At 52.2% G+C, this 19,631-nt stretch overlaps 1 protein-coding gene across 11 annotated transcripts in view; it reads right to left on the bottom strand.

The window, feature by feature from the left end:
* The window catches only part of AXIN2 (axin 2), a 33,151-nt gene extending 18,660 nt beyond the window's left edge, over positions 1-14,491 (bottom strand). For 3 of the 11 annotated variants that reach the window (XM_050762406.1, XM_050762414.1, XM_050762415.1), the window contains exons 1-4: positions 13,323-13,478; positions 10,601-11,537; positions 2,364-2,504; positions 1,588-1,641 (exon numbers count right to left, since the gene is read on the bottom strand). In XM_050762406.1, coding sequence (XP_050618363.1) covers positions 1,588-1,641; positions 2,364-2,504; positions 10,601-11,415 — 1,010 coding nt within the window. In that variant the 5' untranslated portion in view covers positions 11,416-11,537; positions 13,323-13,478. Of the gene's footprint in view, positions 1-1,587; positions 1,642-2,363; positions 2,505-10,600; positions 11,538-12,314; positions 12,662-12,763; positions 13,166-13,322; positions 13,479-13,636; positions 13,813-14,292 lie in introns of those variants that run through there. The other 8 variants (XM_050762413.1, XM_050762417.1, XM_050762412.1 and 5 more) reach the window with 6 other exon arrangements.
* Positions 14,492-19,631: the final 5,140 nt, after the last annotated feature.

The raw sequence follows: 19,631 nt of genomic DNA, 5'->3' as shown, positions 1-19,631 counted from the left end.
GAAGAGGATAAAAGAAGAGGAAGTAAATGGGGTGGCTGCAGGGGAGAACTTAGAACCTGCTCCCTTCTACCCCTCCCTGAACTAGTCTTCCTAAAAAGCAGTCTTGATTACTAAGAAATACAAATAAAAGAAACCCAAAGTGGCTCAAAGGTCTCATGACCAACTGGTCCTATTCACAGATCTCATGTTGAGAATGCTCGTGCCTGGGGGAAGGGCAGAGCGGGCAAAGTGCAGGGCCTGTGTGTGGCCTGGACCTGAGGTCTGTCTCAGAGGTGCATGGCTGTGGAAGCACCAGACCTTATTTCCTCATCTGTAAAATCCCAGGTATCTGCCTGCCTACCTTTCTGATTGGGTCTTGCTAGGATCAAACAGAAATAAGTATGGGACTACACCCAAATTATCTCATCATGAACCCAGAATAACACCTCAATGATGGGGACTGACATGCAGCCAAGGACCAGGAAGCAAGCCAAAAACAGTCTCTAAGAAAACTAAACAGAAGTCTTATCATCTTACGTAAACTGCATTTGACTTAGGAGATTCACTCAATGCCTTCAATCAATTTCAACTTACTCTTATTTTACACATAATGCTAAGATTCCCACACAATGCACAAATTAATATATGCTACAGGAGGAATGTTTGCTAGAAGCAAGCACACAGACAGCAAAACATCACAGCAGGGAGAATGAAAAGAGAAAAGAGAGAAACTTTTCAAAGGGGAAAGGGTCAGATAACCCTATGCACCCTCATTGACTATGAGAGAACCACTACAACAAAGTACACAAACAGATCTTGGTATTATTTGGATAACTGAGAGATAAATTATGCCCTGTCTAATACTATTCAATAATGACAGAGCAAATGTATTCTAAGAAATATGTCCACCAAAAAATTATCAAAGCATAATTTTTTCAAGTATGGATACTGAAAGTTCGGTCAATATGGAAAACTGACTTCTGTGAAACTTCTCATATCTCCATACTGGATGAAAGGTGTGTACTTTCCTGTTTCCATATTGGATGGAAGATGTGTATTAATGCCAAAATGCTATTTTTATTAAAATTGAATCTTGCACCTTAAGAATCTCTCTCCCTTTACTAACAAGGGAATTTGAGGTAACACAATAAAAGACACCAGCAAAATAAATAGTAGGTTCCCAAACTCACCTCATCAACTTTCCCTCCAATTGGTCCCATGCCACCCACAGGCCAGGCAACAGGACATTGGCCAATGAAAACCAGATAGTTTCAAACAAACTGGAAGAATAGATGGTCCAGTTTTAGGAAGCTAAAAGGAACAAACTCTAAATAAGTGTGCCAGAACTTACACGGTTCAATGGGTTTGCCTTTCAAAATTGTTCCCTTAGCAGGCGAAATTCTGACTCCAAAACATTGAAAAGCTTTCAAAGACCATTTCTGGAACAATGAGTCTCAACCGGGTGTTAGGTGCGAAACCTTTGGGAAATTTCAGCCATCCCCCCCATCCCCAGGCTCCACTCTGGGTCTCCTGAACCAAAACCTCAAAGGATGGCAGGAGACGGGGATACCCAGGCCACAGCTACACATCCCTCCTCGTGAGACTCACTGAGGATCACTGCTGTCCATCCACAGAGATTGCCATGACTTGACTTCAGATGACCTAAAATTCAAAACGTTACCTTGACTAAGGGCCTTCTGACCTCATCAGACCACGCCAATATCTTGGGTGACTTTCAAAAATCAAAGGCTGTCTGCCAAAGGTCCAAGATCAGACATGACTTTGGAGACAGTCCCTACTTAGGGTCCTCAGTATCTAACACTCCACACACACTTACTGAATAAACGATGTCCATTTAAAAACATAACAGTGCGGAATGTTACACGCTGTGGCTCTTTAGAGATTTCTGGCTTTCTCACCCCCACTTGCAATGCCTTTTCCTCCAAAAACAATGAATACCTAACACAGACCCTTCTAATGCCACCTTGTCTCCCAGCTGTTGGTTCTGTAGACAGAATACCTGGGTTTCTGGACCAGCCAAGCAACTGTTCCCACAGGGACAACCAGATGACAACCAGAAGAAGGTTTTTTAAACTCAAGGAATCTATAAATATTCATTCATCCTAATCTTCTACTGTCCTTTAGTTTTCTTCTGTTACAATATCCCCCCAACTTTCAAAGCTCTAAGCTTTACCCTACCCAGATGGCCCATCCTCCTTAACCAGCACCATACCCTTGTCATACTCCCCTCCCACCAAACCGATATCCATACACGCACAGGTGGGGTCTGCAAAGCCAGGTGAGGATGACAGACGATTCTGGCTAAGTGCCCAGGTGGTTTCCATTCCCAAGCAAGCCCACGGAAGGGTGGCCAGGATACTCACACACTGCTGTCCGTCATGGACATGGAATCATCCGTCAGCGCATCGCTGGATATCTCACTGTCGTTGGCACTGGTGGCTGGTGCAAAGACATAGCCGGAACCTACATGATAAGGATTAACAGGATCGCTCCTCTTGAAGGACCTATGGGCAAAGTACAACAGTGGTTCAGTCACTGACCCTCACCAGAAACCCAGGTAATCAAGTGACCCCAGGACAATCCAGCGCACCATCCCACAATCTGCTCAACGCCAACCTGCTGCCCGGGTCTAGCTGCTCACCTGGGCAGAAAGCAGAGGCCACAAAAGGGAGGCCTCCTGAGCCACCAGCTCATCACCCTGGGAAGAAAGCAAGCTGGTTCCTCTGCCCCCAGTGGTGGGTCTGCCAGGGCAGAGGGTATTCCAGAGGCAGCCCAGGGGATCCTGTGAAGTTCTAAATGCACTTAGAGAGAGGAAGGAACTGGACTCTGCTTTAGGAGAGGAGGCCATGGAATGGAACAGGGGAACAAGTCAGTGGAGATGGAATATCTTTCTCCGCTCCACCTCCCTATCCAATCCTGCACCAAAGAATACAATTTCAGGGCCCCAAGACATCTTAAGTATCCAAACTCCTTGTCTGGGGTCTGTTAGCCCAGTCCGGAGATGCAAACAGCTAGAGGCCAGTGTGGTCTTCTCACTTCGACCCTGGGCCCACGGTGAGCTGGACAGATGGGACAGCAAAGTTCAAGACAACGTTCAGGACTCCAATCCCACCTGCGAGCTCTGCCATGAGCCGTTGCCATGCCCCTTCCCCCATCCCCGGCTTCCTCTCCCCAGGGCTGGCTAGTGCAGCAGGAGTGAAATGAGCAACACAGCTGTTTCAAAGGAAGGCCCAGGCCCCTCCTCCGGTGTCTCCAGCCCTTTTGTTTCAATGGCCTCTGGCTCCTCATTTCACCCTCTTGATCTCCTTCCAGAACAACCAGTGTGCATGTCTCCTGCCGGGCTGCATTCCTCTTGTGTCACCAGTGAGGGGCTTAAGTAGGGGGGAGGGGCAGATAGGTCGGCAGGCTGCAGTAAGGGACCACGTTAAGGCCTGAAGTCGCAGGAGGCCTGTTCACAAAGACCCTGGCATCCTCCAATGGTCCCACCAAGTCTATGCCAGCAACAAAGAAATCAAGTGAGGGAGAAAAGAAAGGCTCAGAAAAGAGAAAATATTCTATGAGTCCACAGCAGCTGGTCTGTAAAGATGGCCATGGGGTTGGCAAATGAAAAGGACCCAGAAAGGTGACAGTCAGCTGTCTGCACATGTTCACCAAGCACCTACTCACTTGCTACGTGCTGAACTCTGGTCTCCTGGCACTCAGGGCCTAGTGGGGGCATGTCAGCATACTGTGGGGGTGTCATGAGGGAGGTACGCTCAGTGTTATTACAGGCCCACGAGGAGGGGAGAAGGAGCACTGGACTGTGCCCATTCTATAGATGAGGCCCTTGGAGTCCAGAATTCCAGCAGCCTGCCCAGATCACACAGCTGGAACCGGTGGGCATGGATTGAGTCACCTGGCTTTCAATCAGACTGCCTCCCAATTCAAAGACTAGACTCAACATGTTTCCAGGTTCTCATAGAATAAAGGGCAGGAAAGGAGTGGCTTAGTATAGGTAACCCAGATGATGGATAGAACGTTTCTGGGAGTGACGGCTGGGGATGGCTCCCTGGGACAGATGGGACTAATGGGACTCCCTGGGATAGACGGGACTCATAGATGAGCAGGAACTGAGGAGATGACACCCAGGACTAGGTAAAGGGAAAGGCAGTGAAAATCTCTCCCTAGACTAGGGAGAGAGAGGGGTCTAATTAGCCAGGCTAAGAAGGCCTGGCAAAGACATGGAAGTAGGTCTTCAGTTGCGAAGTCAAGAGTCCTGTCTTAACAGGATGGGGAGGGGCCGGGGACAGCAGGGGTGCCAGGGGACTGGCAGGGAGAAAGCACATAGGATCCAAGGTCTTTGACCAGGCTGGACTGAAAGGAGGGGTGGGTGCAGGCAGGGAGCCCCGGGGGAAGCCACCGCCACAATTTGGTGTGAGGGTCTGTCTCAGCAGGGGATGGTGGGACGGAAAAGGTGGGAGAGGCAGTCCCTGCCTTTAAGGAGTTTGCGCTAGGTGGAGTCACCAAACAAACACAAAAAGTTACAGGGCCATAAACTTTTTAAGCCAGAAGGGACCCCCGTAATCATCACAAACACCCAAGGAAGAAACTGAGCACGACATGGGCCAAAGGCCTTGTCAGACTTGGCCAGAGGAGTTGGACCACAGCTGTACCCTTGATCCTGTCCAACTGCATCAAGTCAGATCTTAGAAATATGCTGTAGGCAAAGAACTGACCAGAAGGTGCAGACCAGCAGCGCTGCACATGAACCCCTCAACACTTTTGACCAAGTGACTTGTGACTGTCACGTGGACACTCTGACCCTGTTCTCATATCTGTAGAGGGCAGGAAGTCTCACGACATCCTAGGACTTTTTGGTGAAGATTAAATGAGAATGGTAAGATCTTCCAGGCCTTCCTCCAGGTCCAGGTGTCCTCAATCCGGAATTCCCCAACACCAAGGGCAGAGAGGAGTGGTGAGGGTGAAAAGAACAGTTCATTCTTCTGGAGAAGAGAAGGTTGATTCAGTGAAAAAGGCCTCATAGTTCAGAAGGAGGGCTCTCTGTTCAGCATCCCCACTAAAGGAAGAACAAGGGGAAACGGGCTTCAAAAGTTAGAAAGAAAAAAATACTTCTAAATGGTCAGAGAAAATCCATAAAGTAGGTGGGGACAGGCTGTGAAATCACCCAAGTCTTTAAAACAGGCCAAAGTGCCCGGCCATCTGGGTGTGTAAGTGAGGCCTCAAAGCAGGATGCACAAGATGACTTCCTTGGGGCCTTTTCCTCTGGTTAGGAATCCAGTGATGAGGCCATTCTGTAAACTCTCAGTAGGGATCAGAAGTCAGAGGCTGGGCACGGCTGCCTACTTGGCTGCAGTGCTCACTGCTGGGCTGAGTCACAACCTCTCCAGACGTGGGCACCCACCTGAAGAGCAGGCAGTTGGATCTTGGCCCTCTGCGTCAAGTTCTTAGGTTTCCAAATGAACCAACAAAGGCACAGTAATTTGGGGAAAATCACAGGAAAATTCCAAAAAAAAACCCAAGCGCCAACAAAAACAGAGAGCTCCAGCCGGGCGTGGTGGCCCATGCCTGTAATCCCAGCACTTTGGGAGGCCAAGATGGGTGGATCACCTGAGGTCAGGAGTTCGAGACCAGCCTGACCAACATGGAGAAACCCCGTCTCTATTAAAAATACAAAATTAGCCGGGTGTGGTGGCACATGCCTGTAATCCCAGCTACTCGGGAGGCTGAGGCAGGAGAATCGCTTGAACCTGGGAGGCGGAGGTTGTGGTGAGCAGAGATCACCCCATTGCACTCCAGCCTAGGCAACAAGAGTGAAACTCCATCTCAAAAAAAAAAAACAGACAAAAACAAAAAACACACACAAAAACAAAACCAGAGAGCTCCTATTTTCTCAAATACTCTAATTTCCTTCATCATCTTTATCATGATTTATAATGATTGGACACTGGTGTTTCCACGTTGAACACCTGTCCTGTGAAACCAGACTGTAAGCTCCATGAGGGACAGCCCTGTCCTCACACGAATCTCCGATGCTGAAAGTAGCGAGTGGCACGTGGCAGGGACTCAAAACCTTGTTGACTCTCCTTAAAGGACCTACGACCATCAGATGGGTTGCTGGAAAAGTTTTTTAGTTTAACAGGCATGGTGCAGCACCGAAAAAGCCAAAACAGCCTTAAATAGCATTCAAACACTCTTTCTTCCATGCCTTCAGTCCTGCTATCTTGGTGGTATTAACACATCAACCATGTCTCCAGTATAAGAGCTATACTTCAGCCTCTGTGGGGAGAAAATGACTCAATAGAAAATTCCTTCCTCCCAGCAAAAAAGACACCTAACTCAAACCCTATGTGTGCTCACACAGCTTTGCACTCGTTTAACACATGGATCCCAAAATAAACTTGTCTCCCTTCACTTCCAAAATAGAGGACTACTGTGTGACCAGTAATTAAAAATGGAATATACTGCTCTTAACTCAGTTGACTGCAATAAAGTACTTGGATTTTCCTACAATCATAACAAGACGGGGCAGAGAAAGGAGGCAGGGTTGTGGGGAGAGGCAGAGACTCAGTTTTTCAGAACTCAGACCTTTGTCAAAAGTGCCACATAATTTTAAGAAAACGGAGTGGGGCTGTTTTCTTGTGATTACTTTAAAAAAAAAAAAAAAGGTGGGGGAAGAAACTTAACCAGGCTACGGTAATTGTACCCAGATGCTTTATTTCTTCAGGACTGTTGTGCTTCCAGTTGCTGCGAGGATTTTAAATTCCTACACAGAGTAGAGGCCTATGGTGCAGATTTTGCAACAGCCTCACATCCACAGACTGGTCTGCAACCTCAAGTAAGCAAAGGGTTTTCAGCCTGCAGGTGGCAGAAACCCCTGGAACCTTCAGGGAAAGGAGGTGCCGGCTGCTTTCTGTTTTCCCCTATCCTGTTCTTATCTCCTCTTAATGAGATGCTGTGGTCCTGCCCTGCCCCATATACCAGACGGGAGCCTCCACATAGGGAACACAGAACTGACCCGATAGAACTGACCATAAGGGGTCCTCCTCCTCCTCCTCTTCCTCTTCCTCCTCCTCACGTTCCCTTCTCAAAACAATGCAACTTCAAAAGTATATGCTTCTAAGTCTGTGCGTTCAGGGCTTTCCAAGAGCCCTCTGCAAATGTACTCACAAGGTCACTGCCCAAAAGGCAATACCCTCTTCAACAAGCGTTTTCTAAGGCAAGATCAAGGGGCACTCGGCAAGGGGCCAGGACTCCAACAGCACTGGGCAACGGAGCCTTTTGAAAACAGGCAAACTTTTACAAGTGGATCTTAGCAGACTGCCCTCACCAGAGCTTCCATCCTCTAATTGCGGACTACTGCTTCCAGCATATCTTTCCTATGGCATCATTTTCTTTGATAATTGAAGCCAAGCTTGATTCCAATGGCTCCGCACAAAAACGGGCCTCATCAGCGAGTCCTTTCAGAGAACTGGAAGCAGCACTCGGAGCCAGCAGAGGGCCATCTGCTGGGCCCGACTTCTTTTAACGGAGGCCAGAGCAGAGGGCCCAACGGGAGGCAGATGAGCTCCACCTTGGGCAGGACACACAAGGGCCCGTGCAGAAAGGCGAGGACACAGGGAGGGCTCTGTGCACCCAGCACCGTATTCTCCTCCCTAAAATAAATGCTGGGCCCAGTGCCTAATTCCACAACCCCCCTTCGCACACACCTCAACACTGTGCGTGTGTCTGTGTGCCGGGGTTTTACACGTGCTGCTACCAACAAGTTGCTTTTGCTCTAGGTTATTTATAGCCATTGTCAAAAGCCCAGGCAACCCCCTCAACCACTCAGACCAGAGTCCTGCCCTCTGAGGATAATTCCTGCTCTTCCGCCCCAACTATTTATATTAAACCTGACACCAAATCAGTAAGGACACAAACAAGTCGTTAAAAATGAGGCTCCTTTGAGTGCCCAAGGTAAACACAGGGCTTGCAAGCCTGGCCAGTGCTTTGGGCATCCAGCTGCCAAGACCGCTCCTCAGCAGCTGATGAAGCAAGACCCTCCTGAGCAGGACTGACGTTTCTGTTTCATTCATTTTACTAACTTATTAAGCCCATCCCAGATGCCAGGTACTCTGCAGAATGAGTGAGTGTGCGAGGGAGGGAAGGGGGGCACTTAAATCTTACATGGGGATCTCTACATTCCAAGAACTAGCTGGAAAACCAGACTTCAGTTCAACAAGAAAGTTGAGGCATGGGGGACAGGGGGCCATTCTAAAACCTTACAATGGAAAATGGGCTAAGCCAAGAGTCACCCTTTAAAAGTGACATCCCAACCTGGTTGCCCTTTTGACATTATCATTACTAATTATACTAATTATAACACTTTGCGGCTGTTCAAAACGTTTGTCTCTACAAAAGGCTTTCATGTTTATTATTTTGGTCCTAATAACAATCCTATGACACAGACAGAAGGAATGGTGCCCACCCATTACATGTGGTTCAGAAAGGCTTCAACACCCAGGTAGTAAGTGGTGGACCGGGCTGGAACGCAAGCCTTGGAATAACTCAGCAGACCTTTTGATATACTGTGCACACACTCGAATGTCTTGCACGTTAAAATGATGTTAGATCATCTGGCTATGTCTTAAAGTCTCTTTAAATATGCCCAGTTAAGACACATGAGCTTCAGAGAGTCCATGAAGATGCTTCATCTCAACCCAACAGTGGGAGGAAGCACACATGAATCTAGTATGGAAACTCTCAGGTCAATGACAAGCTGTCACCTCTTTATCAATGATGTCCACAGTTCACAGCCAAGAAGGCAGCCCTGGAAAACAGGAGCTTCTGCCCCTGCCTTCTGGATCTCAAAAGCTTCAGGAGTCGAATCCTGGTAATATCCCAGATGAGGCAAGCCCAGGCTGGGTCTCAATTGCCCACCCACAAAGGGGAGGGTTCACAGCAGAGCCCTGCCTGGGGAGAACATCCAAAACCACATACTGCTATTTACAAAGGTGACACTCCGGTCCCGACAGTGGGAGACACAGAAGCCCCAGTCAGGAGGCCCCTGGAGAAGGAGCCTTTACCACGGCCCTTACGTAGTCTCAGCTCTGGCTGCCAGACTAGAGGGCAAGGAGGCCAGCGCCAGAGGCTTACCCAAATGTTTTCATAATGGTGCCGGCAGGCATAGCAGGTGCCCAGCGACTGACCCACTGCAGAGGCCAGACCCAGGGTCTTCCTCCCAGACAACCTGACTCCATAAGCATAAAGACGCTGAAACACCTCCCTGGAACCTGTGCTTCCTTGCAAAAGTCAACCTGGTTCCACTTAGGTGTAGACCAGATGTCTGAGTAAAACTGGTTCCCAAGCCACAAGCGCGCCCCCTGGTGGTTGGAGAACAAGCCCTTCCCCTCCTCGCCAACAGTCAACTCTCTCCGCCACCCCTAAAATCATGGCCCGCTAGGATCAGACCTGGCCCCCCCAAGAGGCTCAGGATCAACCATCTGGTGCCCACCTCTCTTCCTGCTGCTGAGCACTAGAGACCACACCCTACAGAGAAAGGGAAATCCAGAGGCAGCTATCAGATCGCATCCTGGGCCCCTAACACACAGAGAAATCCACACAGGCAGCAAGACACACCATTCAGAGAGCAGTCAAGTGCAGCCCCATTCCCTGCCTGTCATGAACCACACCCCAGAATAGAGAGGCTCATTCTCTTTTCGGATATCTGGAAGTCGGGAGGAGGGGAGAAAACAGAAAAACTCATTCTAACAAGAGGTCTGAAGTTGCCTCCAAAGGTCAAGAATCTTAAGACTTGGCCATTCTGCAAAGAACTATTTGTCTTTGAAGCCTCAAAGAGAAAGTACTCCAGGGCCCCAGAACTCCCGGGCCAAGATCTCTTCTCCATCAGCACTAACAAAATAATCAACTGAAGTCTGACCCTCGGACTCATGAGCATTTAAAACCTGGATTAATATGCCAGCAGGCTCTAAAGCTAAGGGTCCTTCATTCGGGAAAGTCACAGGACCTTCCCTAGTTAGAGGCCTTTCTTTCTGGGTAAATATCTAGTTCTACAAAGAGAACCACAAACTCAGTTAAGCCAATTGCTGGCTCTTATCTTAACAGAAAAGTTCAAAAAAAAAAAAAAAATCCCACTTACCCCTCAATGGGTGCACACATTATTTCCTGTGCCTCCACCACAACCCAGCTGCCTCCCTAGCCACATTAATTCCACCCCCTACTGATTAGTGGTGAAGTGACCCCTTCCAAAACCAGCGCTTAGTGGATCTGGTGACTCAGAGGCATCAAAAGCTGCTGTCCTCTCTCTCTCTCTCTCTCAGCCGCTTCTGAGACACTGGCCCAGGATAATAAGTAACCCACATTAGTGAATACTCCTTGCCACTGTTTGATGTCAGCACTGGAAGACTGAGGTATTTAGCCGTATGTTCATCACTTTCCCCCTCTTTAAACAACAAAAAGCAAGATCAAAAAGAGTTCATGGCCAGCAGTCCTAACTCTCAACAGACCTGTCAGTCTCTGCAGCACACCCATCCATCCATCCACCATACCTAAAACATCTGCAAAATCCACAGCATCAGCCCACCCACCCTCGTCCAAGTCTCACCTGTATCCACTGTCAACAGTTTCCGTGGACCTCACACTCGCCGTCGCCCTCAGAGTTTTGCTGGACAAGCCAACCACAGTTGGCGAAAGTTTGCACTTGAAGTCGGCACAAGTCCACTCCTCTTCTTCATTCAAGGTGGGGAGATAGCCACACACGACCTTTAGGCTCCCGAGTCCCCCATTACTCATGTAAGCTGTGTTTTCTCCCCCACTCCTCACATATTCGAGGTATATATCAGAAGTCAAAAACATCTGGTAGGCATTTTCCTCCATCACCGACTGGATCTCGGTCTGCGCCTGGTCAAACATGATGGAATCAATCTGCTGCTTCTTGATGCCATCTCTTATGTAGGTCTTGGTGGCAGGCTTCAGCTGCTTGGAGACAATGCTGTTGTTCTCAATGTACCTTTTGTAGATCGCTTTGGCTACTCGTAAAGTTTTGGCATCCTTCAGGTTCATCTGCCTGAAGCCATTGCAGGCAAACCAGAAGTCTAAGGTATCCACGCATTTCTCCCTCTCCAGGAAAGTCCGGAACAGGTAAGCACCGTCTTGATCGCCCAACAAGGAGTGTAAGGACTTGGTCCACCGGGTCAGAGGGGAATCCGGAGATGCCCGCCCCTCCGGCTCCCCCAGCCCGTCTTCGTTCCGCCTGGTGTTGGAAGAGACAGGCACAGGTTTGGTGACCTGGCCCTTGCCCACCCCTAGCTGACACGGTGGGGTCTCCCCTTCTTCCCCTGGCACTGGGGGCCGCGGGGCATCCTCACGGAAGCTGCTGCTGGGGTCCGGGAGGCGAGTCACCAACATAGCGCTACTCATGGTGAGGGAGCTCTTCCCACAGAGTTTGGGAATTTTTTTTCTTCCTCTTCCAGTTCCTCTCAGCAATCGGCGTGGTCTCTCTGTCTCTCTCAAGTCAGCAGGGGCTCATCTGAGCCTCCTCTCTGGAAAGAAAAGGAAGGGGGGAGGTGGGGAGAGAGAAAAGGGTATTGATCTAATCAAAACCAGATCTACCCAACATCAAAGCAAGAAAGTAAACAGGCTTTTCAACTCCTCAAATTCAAATCAAGCAACCCAGCTATCTGCGAAGTGCTCATCTAAAGTATCAGGCGCTGCTTTTCAAAGGCGAAATCTGAGCTCCCTGCACACTTTTCGGGGTTGGGGGTGGGAGGGAGCTGTTGGGAGAGGCGGGGAAGGTGAGAGGAGGGCAAGTGCTGGGGGCGGCAGGGGGACACCGGAGGTGTAAGACACAACCTTCCAAAAACCCACTCGGCCAGGGCGCACGCAGGGCAGCTCAGCCCGCGCCTCGCTTCCCCTACTTTCCCCTCCCCCGATACCATCAACTCCAAAAAGGCGCACTCCCAGCCGCTAGGCTGTGTGCAGGTGAAACCAATTTCGGTAAATTTTCCCCACTCGGCTCTGCACAGATAACTCGAGCTCCAAACGTGCCCTTCCCCGGCATCTGGTTCCCATTCTCCCCACCCGCCCCCTCCCTCTGCGCTCCCTCTTCCCACTCCTTAAAAATTCAGAAGATCCTCGTCCGAGAGAAGCCCGCCCAGCATAGGCGGATTGGGCTCCCGGACTCCCAGATTCAGCACGCAAACGCCCCCTCCCCAACTCAGATGTGAGTGTTCGCTGCGCGCCCCCTACCCCCGCCAAGAATCCAGCTCAGTCAACACCTCTGTCTTCCCTGACCTCCCCCAAACCAGAAACCAACTCACTCAGTGGAAACTTTGATCTTCAAACTTTGAGAGCTGAGAAGCCTCGGACTCGGAACCGTCGCCCCCGTGCCCCCAACCCACCTCCGCGAGCCGCGAAACCTACAAAACTGGATCACCAGCCATCTCACGCCACTACTGCCTGTGTCAAGAATCCCAAACTCTACTGATTTCAAGCCTGTCTTTTTTCCAAAAGAAAAAAGTCTTATCTAACCAATAAACAAGCTGCTTTTCCTAGCACGGAAAGGATCAAACTAGGAAGGGTAGGGGCGGACCGGGGGACGGGGTGCAACCCCGGGCAAGGAGCCAGGGACCCCGGGTCTGGGATGGGTGCACGCTGACCCCGACCGAAGCTTCGAGCCGCGGGGCTGGGCGGCGTGGCCCACGGAGTAGTGGGGCTGCCGTTAGCACCGCGCTACCCGGGCGGCAGGGAGGTGGGGCGGCCCCGTTACCTGGAAGACGAAGGCCGCCGAGGCCGGGCTCTCATGTCCTCCGAGCCCCTCCGGCCCGGTCCCCCGGCCCAAATGCAACCGAACGCCTCCAGAGCCCCGGCGGGCACACCTCGAGGCCGGAGCCCCGGGACGCGCCAGCAGCGTCCCGTGCCCGGGCGGGGGGTCGGTCCCCAACGCCGCCGCTCGCAGAGGCGCCCGCAGAAAAAGCACAGAAAGCAGCAGCCTAGTACAGAAATGGCGACGCGCGGAGTCCCTGCCTCTCCGCAAAAGGGGCCGGGGCGGCCACGGGCTCGGGGCCCGGGCGGGGAGAAGGGACGCGAGGGACGCGGGCGCCCCGGACTTGGGCCGGTCCTGCGCGCAGACTGAGCCTCCGCCAGCTCCGTGGGCCCCTTAGCGCGGACCCGCAGCAGGGAGGGGAGAAGGGGAGGGGGAGAGAAGTAGGAGGAGAGGATGGGGCGGAGAAGAGGCGGGGGGCGGGGGGAGGGCAAGCGGGGGGCGCCGCTACCCTTTCATCCCACCTCTCAAAGGCACTCCCGCGCGCACTCACACCCCGACTCACATCCATAACCGCGACAGCGACGCGACCCCCGGGGGGTATCTGCCCGCTCTCCGCCCCCGCCACTGCAGCCACTCGGAGAAGTCTCCTCTCCCGGCCCCCCGCCAACCCGGTCCCCGCGCTGGGGAGGGGGCTCCGGCGCAGGGCGCGCGGGGCTGCCCGGCCAAGTCCCCCGGGAAGGCTGGGCGCTGGGGTCCGCCGCTCCCCTCAGCGCCTGCCCCTAGCGCGCCCCAAAATAGCCGGCCTGCCAACTTCAAAGGGCCGCCCCGCACATCAAAGCGCGCGGGCCGCCCGGCTGCCTCGGCCTCGGCACTCACCATTGATCCCCGCGCGCGATCCGCGGCGAGACCTCGCAGGCGCCCCTGGCAGGGGCCCGGCCCCGGCCCCCGGCTCGGCTCGCGGCGGCAGCCCCAGGCCCCCCCGGGCCGGCTGCGGCGTCGGGGAACATGGGGAGTCGCGCGGCGGGGGAGGGGGTGCGGGAAACAACAATCCCGGGATCAGAGCGAGAGCCACCGGCCGGGGAGGGGGAGCGGCGCGCCCCGCCGCCCCTTTTATGCAAAAGATCCGAGCGGGCCTCCGCCCCCGCCGCGGCCGTCCCCGGCCCCTGCGGCCCCCGCCCGGCCCGGCTTTCAACGCAGGTCCTGTTTCCAGCAGTCACTCGGCGCACCAAATGTCCTCCGGGCGCTTCCAACAAAAACTGCGCTGTGGATTTAACTGTGCACTTCAAAGGCGCGAGCCGAGCGCACGGTCCTGAAAGGGAGGTACGCGCCGGCCGCGCCCCGGGCCGCCCCCCACAGCCCCGCCGCTGCTCCTCAGGGCCGCCCCGCCCGCGACCCCCTCTAGGGCCGGCCTCCGCCTGGCCGGGCCCCCTCCCGCCCCCAGCGCCCACGCCGCGGCTCGGCGCGACCTCGCCCCCTGTCCGAGGGGGGCTTTCTTTGAAGCGGCTCAGCTGGGGCCGAGCCTCCACCCCCACCTTTTACAGCAGGGCCTTCGGCGGGCGCCTCGGCCGCCGGGCGGCCCCGAAATCCATCTCTCTGAGGGGTTATTTTTATTTCCCGGCTCTCGGGCTGTTACTGAGTTGCCAGGACCTTATCAAAGCGCAGCCGGCTCCAGCCGACTCCCCCGGGCCGGGCTCGCGGAGCCAGTGATCCCGCCGCGCCAATCACAGCCGCGCTCGGCCGGCCCGCGCCGCCCGCCTTAAAGGGACAGCGCCCCGCTCCCGCCCCGCCCCGCCCCGGTCCGCCCCCGCCGCACGCTCCGCTCCCGCGTTAACCCTTCCCCTGCTTCTCCTCCGCCCCCTGCCAGCCCCCCGCGGCCCGGAGGGCGTTCTCAGCCCGAGTTCTGATTTCTTCTTTCAAGTTCTCCGGCCTCTTTGCTCCCGCCTCCACCCCCTGCCTGCCCTCGCTCTCCCCCGCTCTGGAATGCAACAGTTTCTTGTAGCATTATGGCCATCGCAAGAACTGCAAGCAAGCAGATTTTTTTTTTCTATCATCAAACACTTTTCTACTTCTATTCAAGTTTCCCTGGGAATTTGGGCTTGGAGGACTTTATAAAGGGAGTTCTGGCCCTGGGGTTGGCTGGCCCGCTGTCATAGGGCGGACTCGGGGCCAGCCGCTGGAGGCGTGTGCATGCCTGTGCGCGATTGTGCACGTGCATCTATCTGAGTTCGGGTAAATATAGGACTGCAGTTGGTGGATGAATTGCGTTTGTACATGTGTGAAGGTGGGGTGTGAATCCGCCAGTATAGGCCTGAGTGCTAACACCAGTTAGGAGGCATACCTCAGTGCCCTGAAGACCTAAGTCCAGCTTCCTAACCTGCTGGCCATAAGACCCTAATAGCGGCACACATTGGCCATCTCTGCCAAACAACTGCATACCCGTTACTCTTCCGAAGTCCCCTCTTCTGCCATATGTTACATATTAAACCGATATGGAATATCTTTTTTCCCACTCCAAACGACAAGGCATGCCGTTTTAATGTATCGAAAACTCCTCACCCCATTGTCACCTTTGAATTTCTCCCACATTTCCCCACAACGTTTATAAGGCACACACAACCTTCTCCCTTAAAATGAGAAAGTATGTCACAAACCCAGAGCATTATGTATTTATTCATCTGCTGCTATAGAATGATCCCTTATGAGCGAATAATTAACTTTTCTTCCTTTTAAAAAACATAAAGGGCCGGGCATGGTGGCTCACGCCTGTAATCCCAACATTTTGGGAGGCCCAGGCTGGAGGATCACCTGAGGTCAGGAGTTCGAGACCAGCCCGGCCAACATGGTGAAACCCCGTCTCTACTAAAAATACAAAGATCAGCCGAGTGTGGTGGCGCGTGCCTGTAATCCCAGCTACTTGGGAGGCTGAGGCAGGATAATCACTTGAACCTAGGAGGTGGGGGGTTGCAGTGAGCCAACATGGCGCCACTGCACAGCAGGCTGGGTGACAAAGCAAGACTCCCTATTAAAAAAAAACAAAAACAAAAACAAACAAAAAACCAAAAACCCATAAAGGTGTGAACCAAAGAGATCCAAGAAGTGAAAGGCAGAGTCCCGGCCTCAGAGCTGTGCAAGGCTCTTACTCTCCAACTTAATGGATGACAAGCCCTTTTAAATGCGAGATGGCCTGTCATTAGGCCTTCAGAACTTTAAAACATGCAAGAATTGTGGCTCTATCTAGGTATCCATAGAAAAAGAGAAGGAAGAGGCTGGGCATGGTGGCTCACGTCTGTAATCCCAGCACTTTGGGAGGCCAAGGTGGGCGGATCACCTGAGGTCAGGCATTCGAGACTAGCCTGGCCAACACAGTGAAACCCTGTCCCTACTAAAAATACAAAAATTAGCCGGGCGTGGTAATGGGCGCCTGTAGTCGCAGCTACTTGGGAGGCTGACGCAGGAGAATCCTTTAAACCCAGGAGGTTAAGGTTGCAGTCAGCCTGGGCAACAGAGTGAGATTCCATCTCAAAAAAAAAAAAAAAAAAAGGAAAGAAAGAAAAAGAGGAGGAGGATCCACCACCCATTATCTGCTGGAAAGGGGCAGGCGGCAGGACTGTGTGCCACCTGCCCTCAGCCGAAAGGGCTGTGACAAAGGACCAGAAAGCTCTTAGAGCCATGCTGCTGGACTCTGGCTCATGGGTGCCATGACAGGTGGCAGCTCCTCCCCAAAACCTGCCTCTCAGTGCCCATGGTCTGCCCCTCCAGGCTCTCGACCCCAGGCAGCCAGGTTGCCATAAAGGCAGCAGTACCGGCTCTGAAATGTGGCTGTCAAGCCAGCCAGGAAGGCCAGGGAAAGAGTGTGGCCCGATGACTCATCTTTGCCTTAGGACAACTGCTGGTGTGAGGAAACCAGTGGGCTCTAAAAGCCCCAGCCTGCTGGTATTCTGGGGGGTCAGTGGTCCATGGCCCCTCTTAGCCACCAGCTCTGAGCTGGCCCAGGGCCACGAACACAGCCACCCCCTTTGGCCACCCCAGGAGTGCCAAGAGTAAAACTGTCACTGGGTTCCAGGGAGTCTTGAGGCCACAGAGGGTGTTATTACTGGAACAGAAGTGTAGATAGAGGGGTATGGATTGCCATAGAAGTGTCTACCATATAAACAACAGTAAAGGTACACACACAGACACACACACACACACAAAATGTGGGGGGCGGGGGAGAGATAGAAAAATCACAACAACTAAAATCAAAATAAACAATGTTCAGAAAAAAGAGGTTTTCAAAAAGGAAGTGGAAACTTGGTCTTCATGGGTGGTTTTCCTCTCCTCCCAGTTGTCACCACTGACCATCACTGCCTCCCCCAACCAGTCCTACTCACTGTAGGCTCAACTTTAACCAAAGGACTACCTCATTATCCCACGGCTGTGACCGCGACAAGAGGGGACTGGGACTGGGGACCCAGGAGCAAGGCCCGGTTTGGTTTGGATCTTCTCAGTCAGTAGTAACGCCTCTGAGGGCCGGGCGCGATGGCTCACACCTGTAATCCCAGCACTTTGGGAGGCCAAGGCAGGCGGATCACCTGAGGTCAGGAGTTCGAGACCAGCCTGACCAACATGGAGAAACTCTGTCTCTACTAAAAATACAAAATTAGCCAGGCGTGGTGGCACATGCCTGTAATCCCAGCTACTTGAGAGGCTGAGGCAGGAGAATCATTTGAACCCAGGAGACAGAGGTTGTGGTGAGCCGAGATCATGCCATTGCACTCCAGCCTGGGCAACGAGCAAACTCTGTCTCAAAAAATAAAAAAATAAAAAATAAATTAAAATAAATAGAAAAACAACTCCTCTGAGAGCATGGTTTCCAGAACAGGTGCTGGGGTCGCCTTAGGGCAATGACTCCTTCCACCATCACCCGTGGCCTGTCCCGTTTCCTGCAGCTTTATATCTGGTGGGAGAGTTCCCTTCCAGCAGGAGGCCAGGCCAAGTGCTGGAAAGGCCTCTCTGTAGCCTCTGAGTCTCTGACTACTTGTTGATAATATTTCTAGAGGAGAATCCAAAGTCCTATGCTTATACCAGCCCCTTTCTCAAGATAGCACATTTTCCATTTTCCCCTTCTCCCTGGCAGCAGCGCTATCATGTGACTTGTTGTAATCCTGCACGGTTGCCTGGAAACTGGAAAGCAAGGTGATGGATTTCTGCACATGCTCACTCACCCCCCGCTCCACCTTTAAAGAAAAACCCTGCAGAGGATAAACAGTCCACTTTGCCTAAGTGCAGACAAGTTTAATAAAGCAGAGAGTGATTCTTTGCTGGAATTATACACTGGGCTGAAATCCTAGAATCCCAGAAAGCAAGGACTGAGGGCTCCCTGGGAGGCATCTGGCCAGATCTCTGACCTTTAGTCAGCTTCACAAAAACCACTGTGGAGGGGAAGTCACACCAGCTGGGACTTCAGAGGAGCTGAGACCCAGGACATTGCTCTCTCAGATTCAGTAACTTTGTCTTTTATTCCTTTGGAAAAGTGCCGCCGTAGACAATGTACCTTTGTTTGGGGAGGAAGGTGGAGAGAGACACAGGTAACCTTTCCTAAGACCGAAGGTTACCTAACCACGCTGAGTTTCCATTTGTTCACCTGTAGACTGGAGGAAACCTCCCCTGCAAAGGCTGTTGTGAGCCTGAGCAATACGATAAATGCCTGGCACAGAGCTGGACACACAATAGAATAGATGTTCAGAACATGGTGGTTATTTTTGCAGAGTAACTCTGTTCCCTCAATAGTCTGTTACCTATTCTGGGAAGAAACTCCCCATCTCCAAAGCAAAGATACCTTCCATTGGGAGCGACAACCTGGGGGAGTGTGACCCCAGGAGGCTGACTACAGGGGGCCCAGAGGAGACAAAGGAGGCTGTGCCCTGCTACCGTCTTTCAAGGACAGTCCTATGCAGAAATAAATAAGCCCAGGGGCCATTCAAGTGTTATCTAGTCCAACCCTTCATTTAAGAAACCAGACAAATTGGCTGGGTGTGATGGCTCACGCCTGTAATCCCAGCACTTTGGGAGGCTGAGGTGGGCAGATCACCTGAGGTTACGAGTTTGAGACCAGCCTGTCCAACATGGTGAAACCCTGTCTCTACTAAAAATACAAAAATTAGCTGAGCATGGTGGTGCATGCCTGTAATCCCAGCTACTTGGGAGGCTGAGGCATGAGAATCGCCTGAACCCTGGAGGCAGAAGTTGCAGTGAGTGGAGATCGAGCCACTGCACTTCAGCCTGGGCAACAAGAGCGAAACTCTGTCTCAAGAAAGAAAGAGAGAGAGAGAGAGAGAGAGAGAGAGAAAGAGAAGAAAGAGGAGAAAGAGGAGAAAGAGGAGAGAGAAAGAGAGAAACAGAAAGAAAGAAAGAAAGAAAAAGAAAGAAAGAAAGAAAGAAAGAAAGAAAGAAAGAAAGAAAGAAAGAAAGAAAGAAAGAAAGAAAGAAAGAAAGAAAGAAATCAGACAAAGTAAGCAAAGAGAAAGTGAGATTTCCCAGGATCACTTTGCCCGTATCAGAGATGAGCTGGAACTTCTGAGGGGTCCTGACTCCTGGCCCAGCCTCTTTTTCCTCCACACCATAATGAAGAGACGCAGGGTGGGGCTGGCTGAGATGGAGGGGGCGGGACCATCTGGAGGTCTTGACTTTTACAACAGGACTAATACATACAATCTGGGATACTTTCCTAAAAGAATCACAACAGGGCTTCTGCCTGCAATCCTTCTGAAGCACGCTTCATCCAGCCCCTACCTGTAGGTAGGTTGCCTTGACTCTGCCAGCTGGGCTACCTGATCTGGGTAGTGCCTAATCTCTGCCTGATCTGGGACAGTGCGACCCACGTCTTTTAGAG

Source organism: Macaca thibetana, chromosome 16 (genome assembly GCF_024542745.1).
Source record: "Macaca thibetana thibetana isolate TM-01 chromosome 16, ASM2454274v1, whole genome shotgun sequence".
Taxonomy (NCBI): Eukaryota; Metazoa; Chordata; class Mammalia; order Primates; family Cercopithecidae; genus Macaca; species Macaca thibetana.
This window is presented reverse-complemented; position numbering and strand designations above follow the sequence as displayed.